The 13,269-nt window shown below is 37.3% G+C and overlaps 1 protein-coding gene across 4 annotated transcripts in view; it reads left to right on the plus strand.

The window, feature by feature from the left end:
* NEK11 (NIMA related kinase 11) overlaps positions 1-13,269 on the plus strand; it is a 72,347-nt gene that overhangs the window by 15,706 nt on the left and 43,372 nt on the right. For all 4 annotated transcript variants that reach the window (XM_015854045.1, XM_015854044.2, XM_032442381.1 and 1 more), the window contains exons 4-6: positions 3,459-3,577; positions 8,408-8,472; positions 8,723-8,849. In XM_015854045.1, the coding sequence (XP_015709531.1) occupies positions 3,459-3,577; positions 8,408-8,472; positions 8,723-8,849 (311 nt within the window). The remainder of the gene's footprint in view (positions 1-3,458; positions 3,578-8,407; positions 8,473-8,722; positions 8,850-13,269) is intronic.

Genomic DNA, 13,269 nt, shown 5'->3' on the forward strand with positions numbered 1-13,269 from the left:
TTAGTACAGAGTAGTCCTAGAATCCAGTGGACAGATACTCAAACACACATAAATGTATTAGAAAGGGGCAAATAAAGGATGAGGAAATTGATGTGTTCATGGTGCAGCTGAATCTTTTCATTTTTGAGTCTACCAGGTCAGGCCACAATGACACTGGGTTCACAAGGATTTGCTTCTGATTTTTCCAGAAAGGCGGACTATGCTGTGTTATTGCAATTAAGCAATTAGAATGTATTAAATCAATTATTCAGATAAGGAAAGTATAAAGCATGGTTTTGCATACCTTTGTATTTGCATACTGCCATTCTGTTTTACCTTGAGTATTTCTATGAGGTATACTTTTGTGTTTATGTATCTGTAACCAGCCTATTTAATATGGTGGGCATTGTGCGCTGCTATCTGATCTGTCCTTGTTTGGAAATCTAGTACATTCAGTTTCTCATGCATAGAATAATTACCTCTTTGTCAGTAATTTGTACTCTTGGGCAGACTCAAAATAAAGAATAAACATCAAGTTGGCATGGAAACAGAACTACCCTCTCAGCTTTATTCTGTTTTCTCCAAAGAACTGTGACTTATTCATTAGCTGCCGTACTTTGTTCGTTCTTGTTTGAATAGTGTAGAGTGAGCCTCCAATGCAGCTGCCCTGTCTTATACCTATCCTATGAACAAAAGGGAACACTGCTCTCCATTGCTCAGCTTGACATCTTTTATTATAACTGAATTCTCTCAAAATTATAGTAAAGAAGTATGTGTATTCTGTTTCAGTCTTTTTGTTGAGCTTTTTTGGCAGTTGTCCTGATTCAGTTTCTTACGTGTATAAACAATATGAACATTATCGCGTAGTTCAAATTGGAAACAAAAAATGAGCTTCAGCTTTTGTGAAACTTAGGTTTCATTTTGTGGCACGAATTGGACTTCAATCAAATACAAGTTTTATAAATGCAAACAAAGTAGGGCCTTTAAATGTTGTATCATTGTAATACATCAAAAATCAGAACTAGTCGCACTTTTCCTCAGGTAATTATTTCTGTCTGTTCACTGCATTCTCCCTGTGATGTGAACATACATATTCTAAGGAAATTTAAGGAGAAGCAATAATTAGAGCAATTAATGCCTGTTCACATCATCAGCCCTTGGCACTGAGCTGTTTTAAGCTACCGGTGTGTTTGATGCTCTTGACGTTTAAATAGAAATTGCAGCCTGGAAGCTTCCTATCTCATTTCTACTTTGTTAACTTCCTCATGGACTTCATTATATTGGCTTTCCAAAATGCAAAAATGGGGTAATAAACTTCTTCAGAGATTCATGGCTGCAGTATTTCAGCAAATTTGTAATAATCCATTTTTGATTTGTTTGTTGAGGGCACACGTAGTACTTCATTTGACTGCTTTTGCTCTTCTTAGATAATCTGAAGGACCTTTTAGGTCCTGTATTTTCGCATCAGTGCGTGCTTGTGGGAAAGGGCACATTGGGAGAGTAAGAAACGGTGATCAGAGGCTGCTGCACTTCAGCTGTTTACCTGTTTAGTCCCCTGGGGATAGTAGCCAGCTGCCATGTGTTGGAGCAACCCCTGAGTCTTGGGCTACTGCTACTACTGGCTCTCTATGGTCTGGGGCAGCCATCTGGAGTATGTGAGTCAGTGCTTTTGAGGTGAGTGCAGGCTTAGACACAGCCCATCTGGTTGCCGTGTGGTACTGTACCTAGCAATACCTTTTCTTCCCTTCTTCTGATCTGCTGTGAGCAGCCAGGGGGAAGCTGTTGAACATTTGGAGTTGCAAGGAGGGAGCAGCTGCTCAGAGCTCCAAGCTCCCAAAAGAGCTTCTCTCTGGACTGCTGTAGGGAGGCAGATGGAGAGCTGCAGCCATAAATGAGCTGAATCAAACATTTCAATTTAGAAATTGCAGGACATTGTTAGGGAACGCATGTACATGTGACAAAACACATTGGTGGTAGGTTTTTTTTGTTGTTGCTGTTTTTAACATAGTCACTTTTGAATACTGCAACTCTTAGCGATTTAAGTACCGCAGGAATTATTGTAAACTTGTGTCCACCCAGAAATGTATGGATGTGCAAGGACAGAAGCTGCTTATTTTGTAGGTTAAGTTTGAAGCACTGAACAGGCTTCAACATTTTAAGAGTCAACATTACGTGGAAAGGTTGATGATGGGACATGACATGTATCAACTTAACCAGTGGTTTGTTTGCTATATACTTACCATAGTGGTACAGGTTAAACTATTTTCTTGTGTATGGCAAACAGACACACACACATATACAGTTTGATTTTATGCCAGATGTGTAATGCAGAAGTAATGATTTATGCAGAATAAGTCATCCTGGTGTAAGGTAATTAATCAGTAGAATACAGTATAACTCACAGTCCCTTTGCTCTGGGATTAGTTACCTCAACACAGATCTTGCCACTACTGTGCATTCTTCTAAACAAATTCCAGTTCTTTTATAACCTGGATAAATAACCAGCAGGCAACCATCTCTCTCTTTTTTAGCAAAATAAATAGTTTTCATTTAACTCTCCTCAAGAGCCTCTTTCATCATGCAGTTGTTCAAATGATTTTTTCACATATATTCATTTATTTCAAGCGGTCTTTTTCTTTATATATCTTCCTGTTTATTTGACATTGAATGCTATATATCACATAGCTTCATTTTGAGTGTTACATCAAAATTCAATTGTAGCTTTTAATTAAATATTCCCAATAACACATGCTACAGATTCTAGGTGCTTGAATTCTGCTTTGTTTCTGGCAAAAGACTACGAAAGAAGGAGAAGGTATCATAATTATTTTAAGAAAACTGTATTTTAAGAGAACTGGAGAGTTTATTTGATTATGCTTATTTCAACATAGTAAATGAGTGTCTCTTGACTGTGCATTGCTTGACCTAAGTGGCAAGTTGTCCTCAGAATTACAAGCCATTAGTTAGGCAGGCTGGGGTAGAATCATTTTGCCTACTTAGGTGTTTACATTTGAGCTACTCAGTGTAGGCCATCACTGAAAGCCTTTGTAGAGAAACAGTGCTTGTACTGCATATCTATGTCTTCCTAAGGCAAACACCTAGATGGCAGAGATAACTGCACACTAGCACTGCATGTTCCTTTGTATTAACTATAAAGGGAGTTTGAGGTGACCATCTTAGGCAGACCTGTTTAAAACTGGTTGATGTAAGGTGAGAACAGCAGAGAACTTTGGTCATTTTGTGTGATGCTAAGCGAGAACTGACCTACTTTCTCTTGGCAGCCAGACTGCTTGATCTCATTTGAGTCCTCAGTTCTGTGTGCTTCTGGTGCTGTGAGACTTCAAAATTCACGTGCGAGCAGTAATTTTACTGACTACGTGCTATGGAGTTGTAAGAAAATGGAGTCCTGTGTTTTCACAAAGGAGAAGACATTTTAAAAACTTACTTTAAATGTGCAAATTTGTTGTGATGTTTTTCAGGGTGGAGATCTAGACTATAAAATTCAAGAGTACAAGGAATCTGGGAAAGTATTCACGCAAAGACAAATAATAGAGTGGTTTATACAATTGTTACTTGGAGTCAACTATATGCATGAAAGGTACAGTCATTTTAATACAGGAACATTTGGTTGGGAGGGGACTGAGTAACCTTTTATGTTCTTGTACATGTTCAAATAGAAATTAAACCATATTGATTATTTTATTGTGCATAAAATCCTATTTACCAAGCTGCTATAGGATGTATGTAGTAAATTTAAAGTGTAATCAATTAGCTGCCATGCATGAACACTGTATGTTACATCTATTAGCAATGCAGTAGTTGATGCCTTTCAGTGTTAAAAATGGAAAGAAAACAGTGTTAGATTTCTAACAGCCAAGTGAAAAATCTAACACCATAGAAATTTGTTCAATATTGTTAGAGTAAATTGATGTTAAAGTTTAAAATAAAAACAGCATTTTGAAGGGGATTCAGTAAATAATTTTTGCAAATGTTTAATGTGAAGAATCAAATGTATATGCTTGATGTGGTCCCATTGAAATCAGTGAAGTTACAGGCACATAAGCATTAACATTACTTTTAACAGCACATCAAAGATTAACCTAACCATTTGCTTCAGGTTGTTCAGACAGTGGTATATTTTACATATACATATATATATTAGCACATTTTTTAACCAATAGTGCAAGATCCCACACCACCACAGACATCAAGTTGGTTATCTGATGGAGTGTCATAGAGTACTGGTTTAAAAATGTCCTTGCTGTAGGTAAACAAGGTCAGAAATAAGGTCTCAAAGAAGGACTGAAAAGGTTTTATGTGAGCCATAGAGATCCAGCACTCAACTATCTCCTGGTAGCATGCTCCACACACAGCTCTTCCCAAGTTTGCACTGTGTAGATCACAGGTTTGAGCAGAGATAACAACAGATAAATACTTACCTGGTCATCTCCATGAGTGCCTGCAGTGTTATTATATGGGCTGATTTCAGTGATTTAAACAGTTCCCTCGTTGCCATTGTAGCAGACGTGCATTAAACCTGTTTGGTCCTCTATCTGTGTCATCTCATGCTGTCATCAGGATCTAGTTGTGACTACTTAGCACAGCAACAGATATGAGGGAAATGGTGCTGTGTGGAGCCAAGAGAAGAGGGCTACTACACAGAGAGCTGGAGGAACAGCTGCTCAGATAGAAATACAAGATCCCCTTTCAGGAGCAGTGACAGGTGAAGTCAGCCTGTATTTCAGCATCTTTTCCTCTCCTCTGTCTCCTCCCTGCTGCTTTTGTATGTTAGCAGCTCTGAAATACCATGTTAATGTACAAGGCAGAGTCCTTTCTGAAGACTTGGTAGCTTGAGAGTCCAAGATGTTTCATTGAACCATTGCACCATTATTCTTAAAAATGTTCTTGCTGCAAGGACTGTCTTAGAGACTAAGGATGTTTATCTGCAATCACCTTGTACATCATCTACTTTGCCACTTGTAAATAATTACTCTACACACTGTGACACTCGAGTTTAGGTGCCTGTTTTGGGGAAATGAACCAACTTGCCTAGAATAATGGCATCAATTATTAGTACAGCTGGTGGAGAGAAAAGATGATGTTTAAAGGTTAGGTTACACCTTGAATCTAGAGATGAGAATTTTTTTTTTCTTTTTTTCCATCTGAATATAAAATAGGTGGTATGAATACTATATTGAGGCTGAAAGAAGCGCCAAATTGATATGACTGTTTCAAATCTATCTCACAGCAGGGCTTGGGCCAAATTCAGTTGTTTTACCTTGAGCTGCAAGAGAGCAGTAGATGGGGACAGTCACTTGTCACCAAGAATGAGTATTTCTGAACTGAGCTGAACTGAAGTCTATAGGATACCTTTGACCTAAGAAGAGAGATGCCTAATGAGTTTTTGCACCTACAATGTCAAGCTGTAGAGGGAAAAAGATGGAGTAAATTGCTGTCTAGGACTCAGAACATTTTGGTTCCTAATTGTCAGTATAACAGAATGGATTACAGAATGGCTTTGGTTGGAAGAGATCTAAAAGATCATCTATTTTCAACTCCCCTGCTGTGGTAATACACGTGGGGTTTGTACACGATGTGCCATGCCAGCCCCACAGGCTGCACAGCAGGGAGAGAACTCAGGACGCCGTGTTTTTCAGTGTTCACCTAAGGTAGAAAGGACAGAGAAAAATGGGAATAAAAGTCCTTATTGTTTAACTGAACTATTAGTGCTTTTTGTCCACCTTTTTCTTGAAATCCAGTTTAATAATTTATCATAAAAAAGTTGGTAATCTGCAAGGTTCATTTGCAATGAAATTCTTTCTTTAATGTATGTCTTTAGATGGCACATTGTGTAGACTAATGCAAAATAATAGATTGCATGGGCTTACTTCCTTATGCCTCTGTTACCTCCTTTATTCCAAACATCCTCTTTGCCTGCTTTTGTTCTCTGCATTATTTTTCTCGTCTTCTACTTGCTGTCAAAAGAATCTTTTTAGAATTCCTATGAATTATTTTTAATATAATATACATATGTATGTTAAATTACTGGGTTCTCCAGTGAAAATAGCAATTTGATTTTCCAAACAGCATTTCATTTTCTGTCTTTGAATTAGAGCTATTTAATAGCACCTCTCCAGACACATACAAATGTCTTGACAGTTGTATTCGTATTTGCATTTCCTTTATTATGTTTTTAACTGTGTTCACAAGAAAGCCTATTCTCTATCTTATACAGCCAAACAATAGCTTAAATGGTAAAGCATAGGCTTTAAAACTACTTACAGAAATTCATTTGGATTACAGAAATATAAACATATAATAACAGTCCTCTGTATATAAATAAAGGAGTCACACGTTATTTCTTCTATGCTGATATGGGGAAAAAATGTATAATATATATTTGAACAGTGTTCTAATGGACAGCAAACTTAGCCCTGGAGAAGCTTCAGGTATTCATTGCCTATGGGCTGGACTTTCTTAAGCCAATTCTCAGAAAATCCAGCTGCTGTGGATGGGAGTTTTTATTCCAAAACAGCAAAAAATAATTATTTCTAGTTTTTGATGTGGACTGTTACATGATTGTGCTTCTTTAACAGCTTTAGTTGAACTTCTATGCTTTCTGAAAACCCTCATGCTGGAGATTTATCTCTAAAAAGAGCTCTTCTACTTTGCATTTCTCCCCCTCTATTAAGAAAAACTGCAGTTTAAACATTCATGTCTCTTACTTATGCTTCATAAGCCCCAAAGGAATAAGGAATATTCCATCTATTGTCTATTGAGTTTTCCATCTATTGTCTGTTTTATATAGTTGGAAGAATTTTTGAATTGAAGCTTGAAAGCTAAATTATCTAGAATTAAATAGATTGAGCCCTCATTTGTGTAACCAAGAAGAGAAGTTAAAGACAGCAGCATGATTTCAGTGATCTTATCTGCACCAAGAATTTGTGTGAAACCATTATCTGGTGTCTAGCTTGTAGCCCAACACACACCAGAGCACAAAATATATCCCTCAGCAATTAGACAATGAGACTGTTAATACATTTAACTTCTGTTTGAATAAAGCTGACCATTATGTTATCCATCACTTTCCTAATTTTCTTGAATAATATACCAACACTGAGATTTTGATCAGGTTACTGTTCATGCAAACAAAACTCTAGCTTTCAGTCTGCAGGATAGCAGGCCTTGCTGCTATTTATCTGCTATTTATCTGGATTTCATGTTGTCTTTTCTAGTACAGGACCCACAGTTGTCCAGAAACACTTAGTTCTCAAAACAGTTCTTCAGAAAGAGTGAAGAGAAATGCATTTCTGAGTATTTCACAGCAATGAACTACTTCAGATTCAATCAGCTCCCCCTGCTAGTAGGTTGCAGAGGATCTTTATTCAAGGAGGCTGCCCACTGCTCAGTGAACCACACTGCTTTTTCATTACTATGAGACAGCAATTAGGTACTCTATAGAACATAGGCACAGGTATATGTGTAGGCCAAACTTAAAACCATCCTGAAGTGTTAATTTCTACCCAGAATATCAATAACCACTTGGCTGACTGTCAAGTTAAATGAAGCTTTATTGGGTCCCAGTTAGGTCATGCTACTTTATTGGCAAAATACATTTATTTCTTGCTAGAATTAAAATAGTTGTTTCAGTTAAGGTTTCAGCTTTTGACTTGTTTGTTTTCTGATATATCCAGGCAGATTTTTTTTTTTTTAATCATATTGATACATAAAGGGATCTTATAATTACTGGTAATGCCAATAATTTGCATCAAATTTGAATCAGTTTGTCCCAGCGTGGTGTGTAGTGTCTGATGCTGCTTCAGTCCTTGATAAAAACATAACTCTCTAAGAGCTGGTTGCTCTCTTTCTTTTCCTTTTGATCTCTGTCTTTGTGAGGTTCTTTTATCTTCCAGACTATTACTTTAAAAAATTATACAACTACCCTAGTCTATATACGTATTTGTCTTTCAAGTGATACATTTTCTCTGAAGGAGGATTCCCTGAGCTTATTGCTGTTTTTCTCATCCCTTATTCTATTGTGATACATCTTCTTCTGGCTGCAAATAGTATGTAACACTTTAAAGGAGAGCTATACAGGAGTACTCGCTTTTCTCCTTTCCTCTGCAGCTCATTTTAAACCTGTGTCTTGTAACCTCTAGCTGGGACTCCTGGGCTCATTTTTATTATCCTGTCTGGTTAGGCTCTTAGCTTGCACGTGGGTGTCTGTGAACGCATCTCTATGATTATTTGAAACTCCTTAATGACATTGTCTCTGCATTGTTAAACAGAGTTGGACTGTAACATGGTGAGCTGTCCTTCCTGGCAAGGAAAGAAGATAAATACTTGAGAAACTTGCCAGTTGACTGTGAATCCTTCAAGTTAGATGAGATTGAATATATATATTTTTAAATGTTATTTTGTTTTACAGGCGAATACTTCACAGAGATTTGAAAACCAAGAACATATTTTTGAAGAATAATCTTCTGAAAATTGGTGAGATTTCCTTACTTTTGAAAGATACGTTTTAGTACGATAGAAAAATCCAGCAGACATTCTGTGAATAAGGTGATTCAAATAAATTTATTGCAACAACTTGGTTTCTACAAGCTGAGGGTATGGCTCTTCATATAAAAAGTGAAAACTGAGCCAGAGATGTGTATGAAAGAGGTGATAATCTCTAATGAATTTTAACCTTATTGTGCTTAATTGTTTAGGGGTGGATTTCTCTTGTTGTTACTTTTAGGGGACTTTGGAGTTTCTTGTCTTTTGATGGGTTCGTGTGATCTGGCAACAACATTTACTGGGACGCCATACTACATGAGTCCAGAGGCACTGAAACACCAAGGATATAACACAAAATCTGATATTTGGTGAGCAGTCAGCATGCTATTTCATTCGTATACATCCAATGAAAAGGAAATGTCATAAAGGGTAAAATGTCAACTGTTGCCAGGGTCGGCATTTAACTGTCTTTAGGAACTCCTGTCCTTTCCCTCTCCCTTCCTCTCCCTTCTCCTCTTTAGAAACAGTTTTTATCATATCATGACCTATTAACTGAAGTTAGATGAGTCTCTGCTGCTTTTTGTTATCAGGTTAGTACAAGGACTAGTAAATTTGAATGTCTGTTCCTACTGAGAAGCTTCTCCAGTTGTTAGATATAAATACTTTTGATAAAGCTCATGAAAGCTCATTTCTTATTGCTTGACACATGAGAAAAGTCAAGTTCTGCAATTGTTTTGGGCTCTTTGGTTTTTAGGGGCTTTTTTTAATGTGACAGCTCATTTTCCTTCAGTCAGTAGCTTCAACTCATTAAATAAATTGGTTTCCTTCAAAAAGTGATAGCAAGTTTCTACCTTAGGGAGAAAGGTAACATTCTTAGCTTCTTTCCTAACAAAGGCTGGAAAGTCTCAGTCTTAATAAAATTGTTAGGAATTTTGCCTTTGAGTTAATTTGATCCCAGTTTTATCTGACTATGCCTAATTATATTGTCATCACTGCTTATAATAGTAATATCTATACATAAGGCATTTATATAGCACAAAATATTCATTCCTTTTATGGAACATAAAACCCAGCAGATGGATAAAATGGATAAAATGACAGTATTTTTGCAACTTGAGGAACAATATATATATATTTTCAATTCTGACTTCAGCAGAGAAAATGTAGGAACGTTAAAAAGAACCGTTATTCTATGTCTTATAATTAATTTTTTTATCTGAGCTTATATTTGATGAGGCTGGTCTTGTGTCCTTCAGAGCTGACTATATTCAATGGCCCATTGTATGACATCCATCCATGAGAGAGGGGGAAAGGACCAAAAGATCAGGTGATCTGCAGACCAGTCTGTTCCATTTTGCATAATTTTAATGCAGTGACATGTAAGAAGCCCTAGTAAAGGTGAACTCCATATATGAACTTCATACACCTAAAGGAAGACTTAGCATCTAGGCTTCAGAGCTCAGCTCTGAGGTAGCATTCAGGAGTATTACAAAACAAGATAAAGAGCTCTGACATGAGTAATTGCATTTACTGTCTGAACCATCTAGCAGGAGGAGCAGAGTCACTGTTTGTTCCCATTTAATGACTCTGCAGGACATAGGCTAGGGCAGGTGGGAGTGCAGCACTCATTGCTGACAGCTCAAAGACCCAGCTCAGTCCATGAGCACAGTCATGCTGGCCACCACAATGTCTTGTGCAGCTGCTGGCCTTGTGTAAAGGGAGCCTTGGGGAGATCCTGGATATACTTGCCTGGGGAGCAGTGTGTGGCCAGTCAGCCCAGTTCTGCCCTGACTCAAGGGAGATGATGAAATCCTTATGCTGCTTTGCAGGATATTCAGAGCACACAGGCTTTTCCACACCAAAGAATTAGGAGCTGCTTAAATGAGAATCTGTAATCTGTACTGGTGTGTGATCTAGCAAGGGTTTATGTGTATAGATTCTCCAGTGCAAAATCTGCCTTCCAGTGCCACGACTATCTTGTTTCTGAGAAGATAGGATAAAGTGTATGCAGACTATATTTTTTTCAAAGTTATGAGTGTATTATGGCAGAACTCCATCCATGAACTTTGCAAAAGGTTTGTCCATACTACATATTATAAATTTTCTCAGAGGCCAAAATGATAGCAGAAATAATTTAGTTGAAAAACAAATGTATTTGTCACTTAGAAACAGAGCAAATTCTTTACGAGAGAGGTATAAATAGCTTCCTTTTTGTCTTCCTGAGAAAAAGGAATGTCACATTTGAATCCGTTGTACTCAGCTGCCAAGTACTGTCAGGTTTTGACAGACTGTTTTTCTATGGAGATTGGATGAGTTGTGCTCCCTGTGCCACAGATCTTAGGACTTTCCTGTTAACTGTGTTTGTTACCTCTGCTTCTGCTTCAGTTTGTCTTTAACTATCTAAAATTTGGCTTTTTGTGGGTTGTTTTTCTCTTTTTTGAGTAACGTTTAAATGATTGATTTTTTTTTTTTTAAATATAATTATTATGAAACCTGGAACTTTCCTATGAATTTCACCCTGATTTGTGTCTTTACAGATACCATATTACTATTTTGCCTCAGATTTTCCAAACTATATGTCTTCAAGAGAAGCACTAATAAAATTGCAATTTAAATTAATATATATGTCTAAATTATCTTTTTCCTCCCAAATTCCTCCATCTATTCCCAAACAACTGCAAAAAAGACCCCTTTAGTTGATTATGCAGGTGCAGTAATCCTAGAGATATTCATTTTGGGACAAATATTTGATTTCAGAATTGAAGGAGTGCAGATTATTCTGGATTCTTAAATATTTAGATGTGGCTTTTGATTCTGATTACTTTCAGCAGCCCACATACAGGTAGCAACAAACCAACTAACTATTCTATAGTACTTAATATAAAAGGTTATGTATTGACTGGATGAACTACTAATGCTGTAAGAGGAGTTTGGTACCTAACACAGAGTGAACACAGAGTATGTGTGCTTTTGGGAGACTCCTCAGGCTTTCAGAGTTTCCCAGATGTTAATGGCTGTGGGTTTGGAAATGGATTATAAAAGCTGGCAGGTTTTGTGAAGATGGAAAATGTTTTAAAGTGCCAGAGAGATGCTTTGACTTCTCACTGGAACGTGCAGTGTAACCGCAGTAAATATATATAAGTAGCAATACTGTAAACTGCATGTGAATATATATATTCAAAAGCTGCTGTGTGCTCAGCCTTCATCCCTCTCTAAGTTGACAGACAAGAGATTCTTTTGTGATAATTCAGTGGACGTATCCATTAAGCGTATAGTTATTTAAAAATCAAGTGAGATTTTGGGTTCACAGACAACCTGGATCCTTTCTCACAGAAAGATTTCACAGAATTTAATTATTGTGAGAATTAGTGTGCTGCTCTTCTTTCCATTTGGTTTTAACAGACTGTGACTCAGATCTACTTGTCTCCATTAGAAAGACACCAACAAGTAACCCCCAGAAATTAATAATAGCTTCTGCTCAACTCCAGAGACAGAAACTGTGCCATAAAGACCTGAAAAGCACTGCATGAAAATGTCGTGATGTTACATACAAAGCTGCTCCTAAAGTAATGCCTCCTATTTTTTTCCTATTTGTATGCTATGTGAGAGACAGATGGTGGTGGTACGGCTGTAAAGGCTGAACCTTCTCCCAAATATTCTTTTACACGTTGTTGCCATGTGACAGATGGCAGCAGAGGGGCAGTACTACAAAATGATGTCTGACATGGAAGAGTGTATGAAGCAAAGGTGTGTAATTAAATTCCTCCATGCATAAGAATTGCAGCCACTGACATCCATTAGCACTTGCTGAACATTTATAGAGACCAAACAATGGATGTGAGCACAGTGGTGCGTTTCAGCAGTGATGACAGTGAGTCACCTCCACGGAAGCATATTCCGTGTGTAATATAAGTGTGACATGCAGGCTCTTGTTCATTGCTGGCAAACATGCATAGGTAATTCTGGTAACCATGTGCAAAAATAATGTTCTGTAACTGAGAATTTGCTCAATCAAATACAGCTAATGTGCTCTTTGAATTTATTGTAGTTTCTGAGGAAATAAAAAGGAGGCATTACTTTTGGAGCAACCTACATGTGTACATATATATATTCCTCTAAGACCCTGGAGTCAGCAAATTCATTGCACCTGCTGTTGTAGTCAGACTGAGATATAGAAGCCACAAACCCATATGCATTTAGTTTGTCTGGTTCTTAGTGTTTCATTAAAAAGCTAATGTGCATCTTACAGCATTTGGAGGAATGCAAAGTATTTCAGGAACATCTACGAAATATTAGAATGGATTAAAATATGGAGAAATTAGAGGTCTGTCAATCAATGTTGCAGATAATATACTGAAACATGTCCAGATGCTTCTATTTGTGCTGTAACTGAGCGTAAATGTCTTGAAGGTGAAATGACTATACATCAGTTTTGCTCAAATGAAGTGTTGTTTTGAACATTTATCAAATGTTTTTGCAAGCATAGGATGCTATCAAACCAAGTGCTCTGGCTGGATAGTTTAATAACCATTTTAGAATTTCATAACAATGGCAGTTGAACAGGCTGAGGTTATAAAAGTAATTAAATTATGTGTCTGGGTCATTGGCAAATTGGGAAGCAATTTTCTCTTGCTGAATGTGCTTATTACAGTACGCTTTGGCTTTGAAAGAACTGCTCAGAGAAATGCAGTCTGGAGGCTAAAGTTTGGTAATTCCCCTGGGGCAACTACAACTCAGAAGTTGTCCTGGGAAAAAAAGTCGCCTTTCTCCAGAATCCAGAGCATTTCT

Source organism: Coturnix japonica, chromosome 2 (assembly GCF_001577835.2).
Source record: "Coturnix japonica isolate 7356 chromosome 2, Coturnix japonica 2.1, whole genome shotgun sequence".
NCBI classification, from domain to species: domain Eukaryota; kingdom Metazoa; phylum Chordata; class Aves; order Galliformes; family Phasianidae; genus Coturnix; species Coturnix japonica.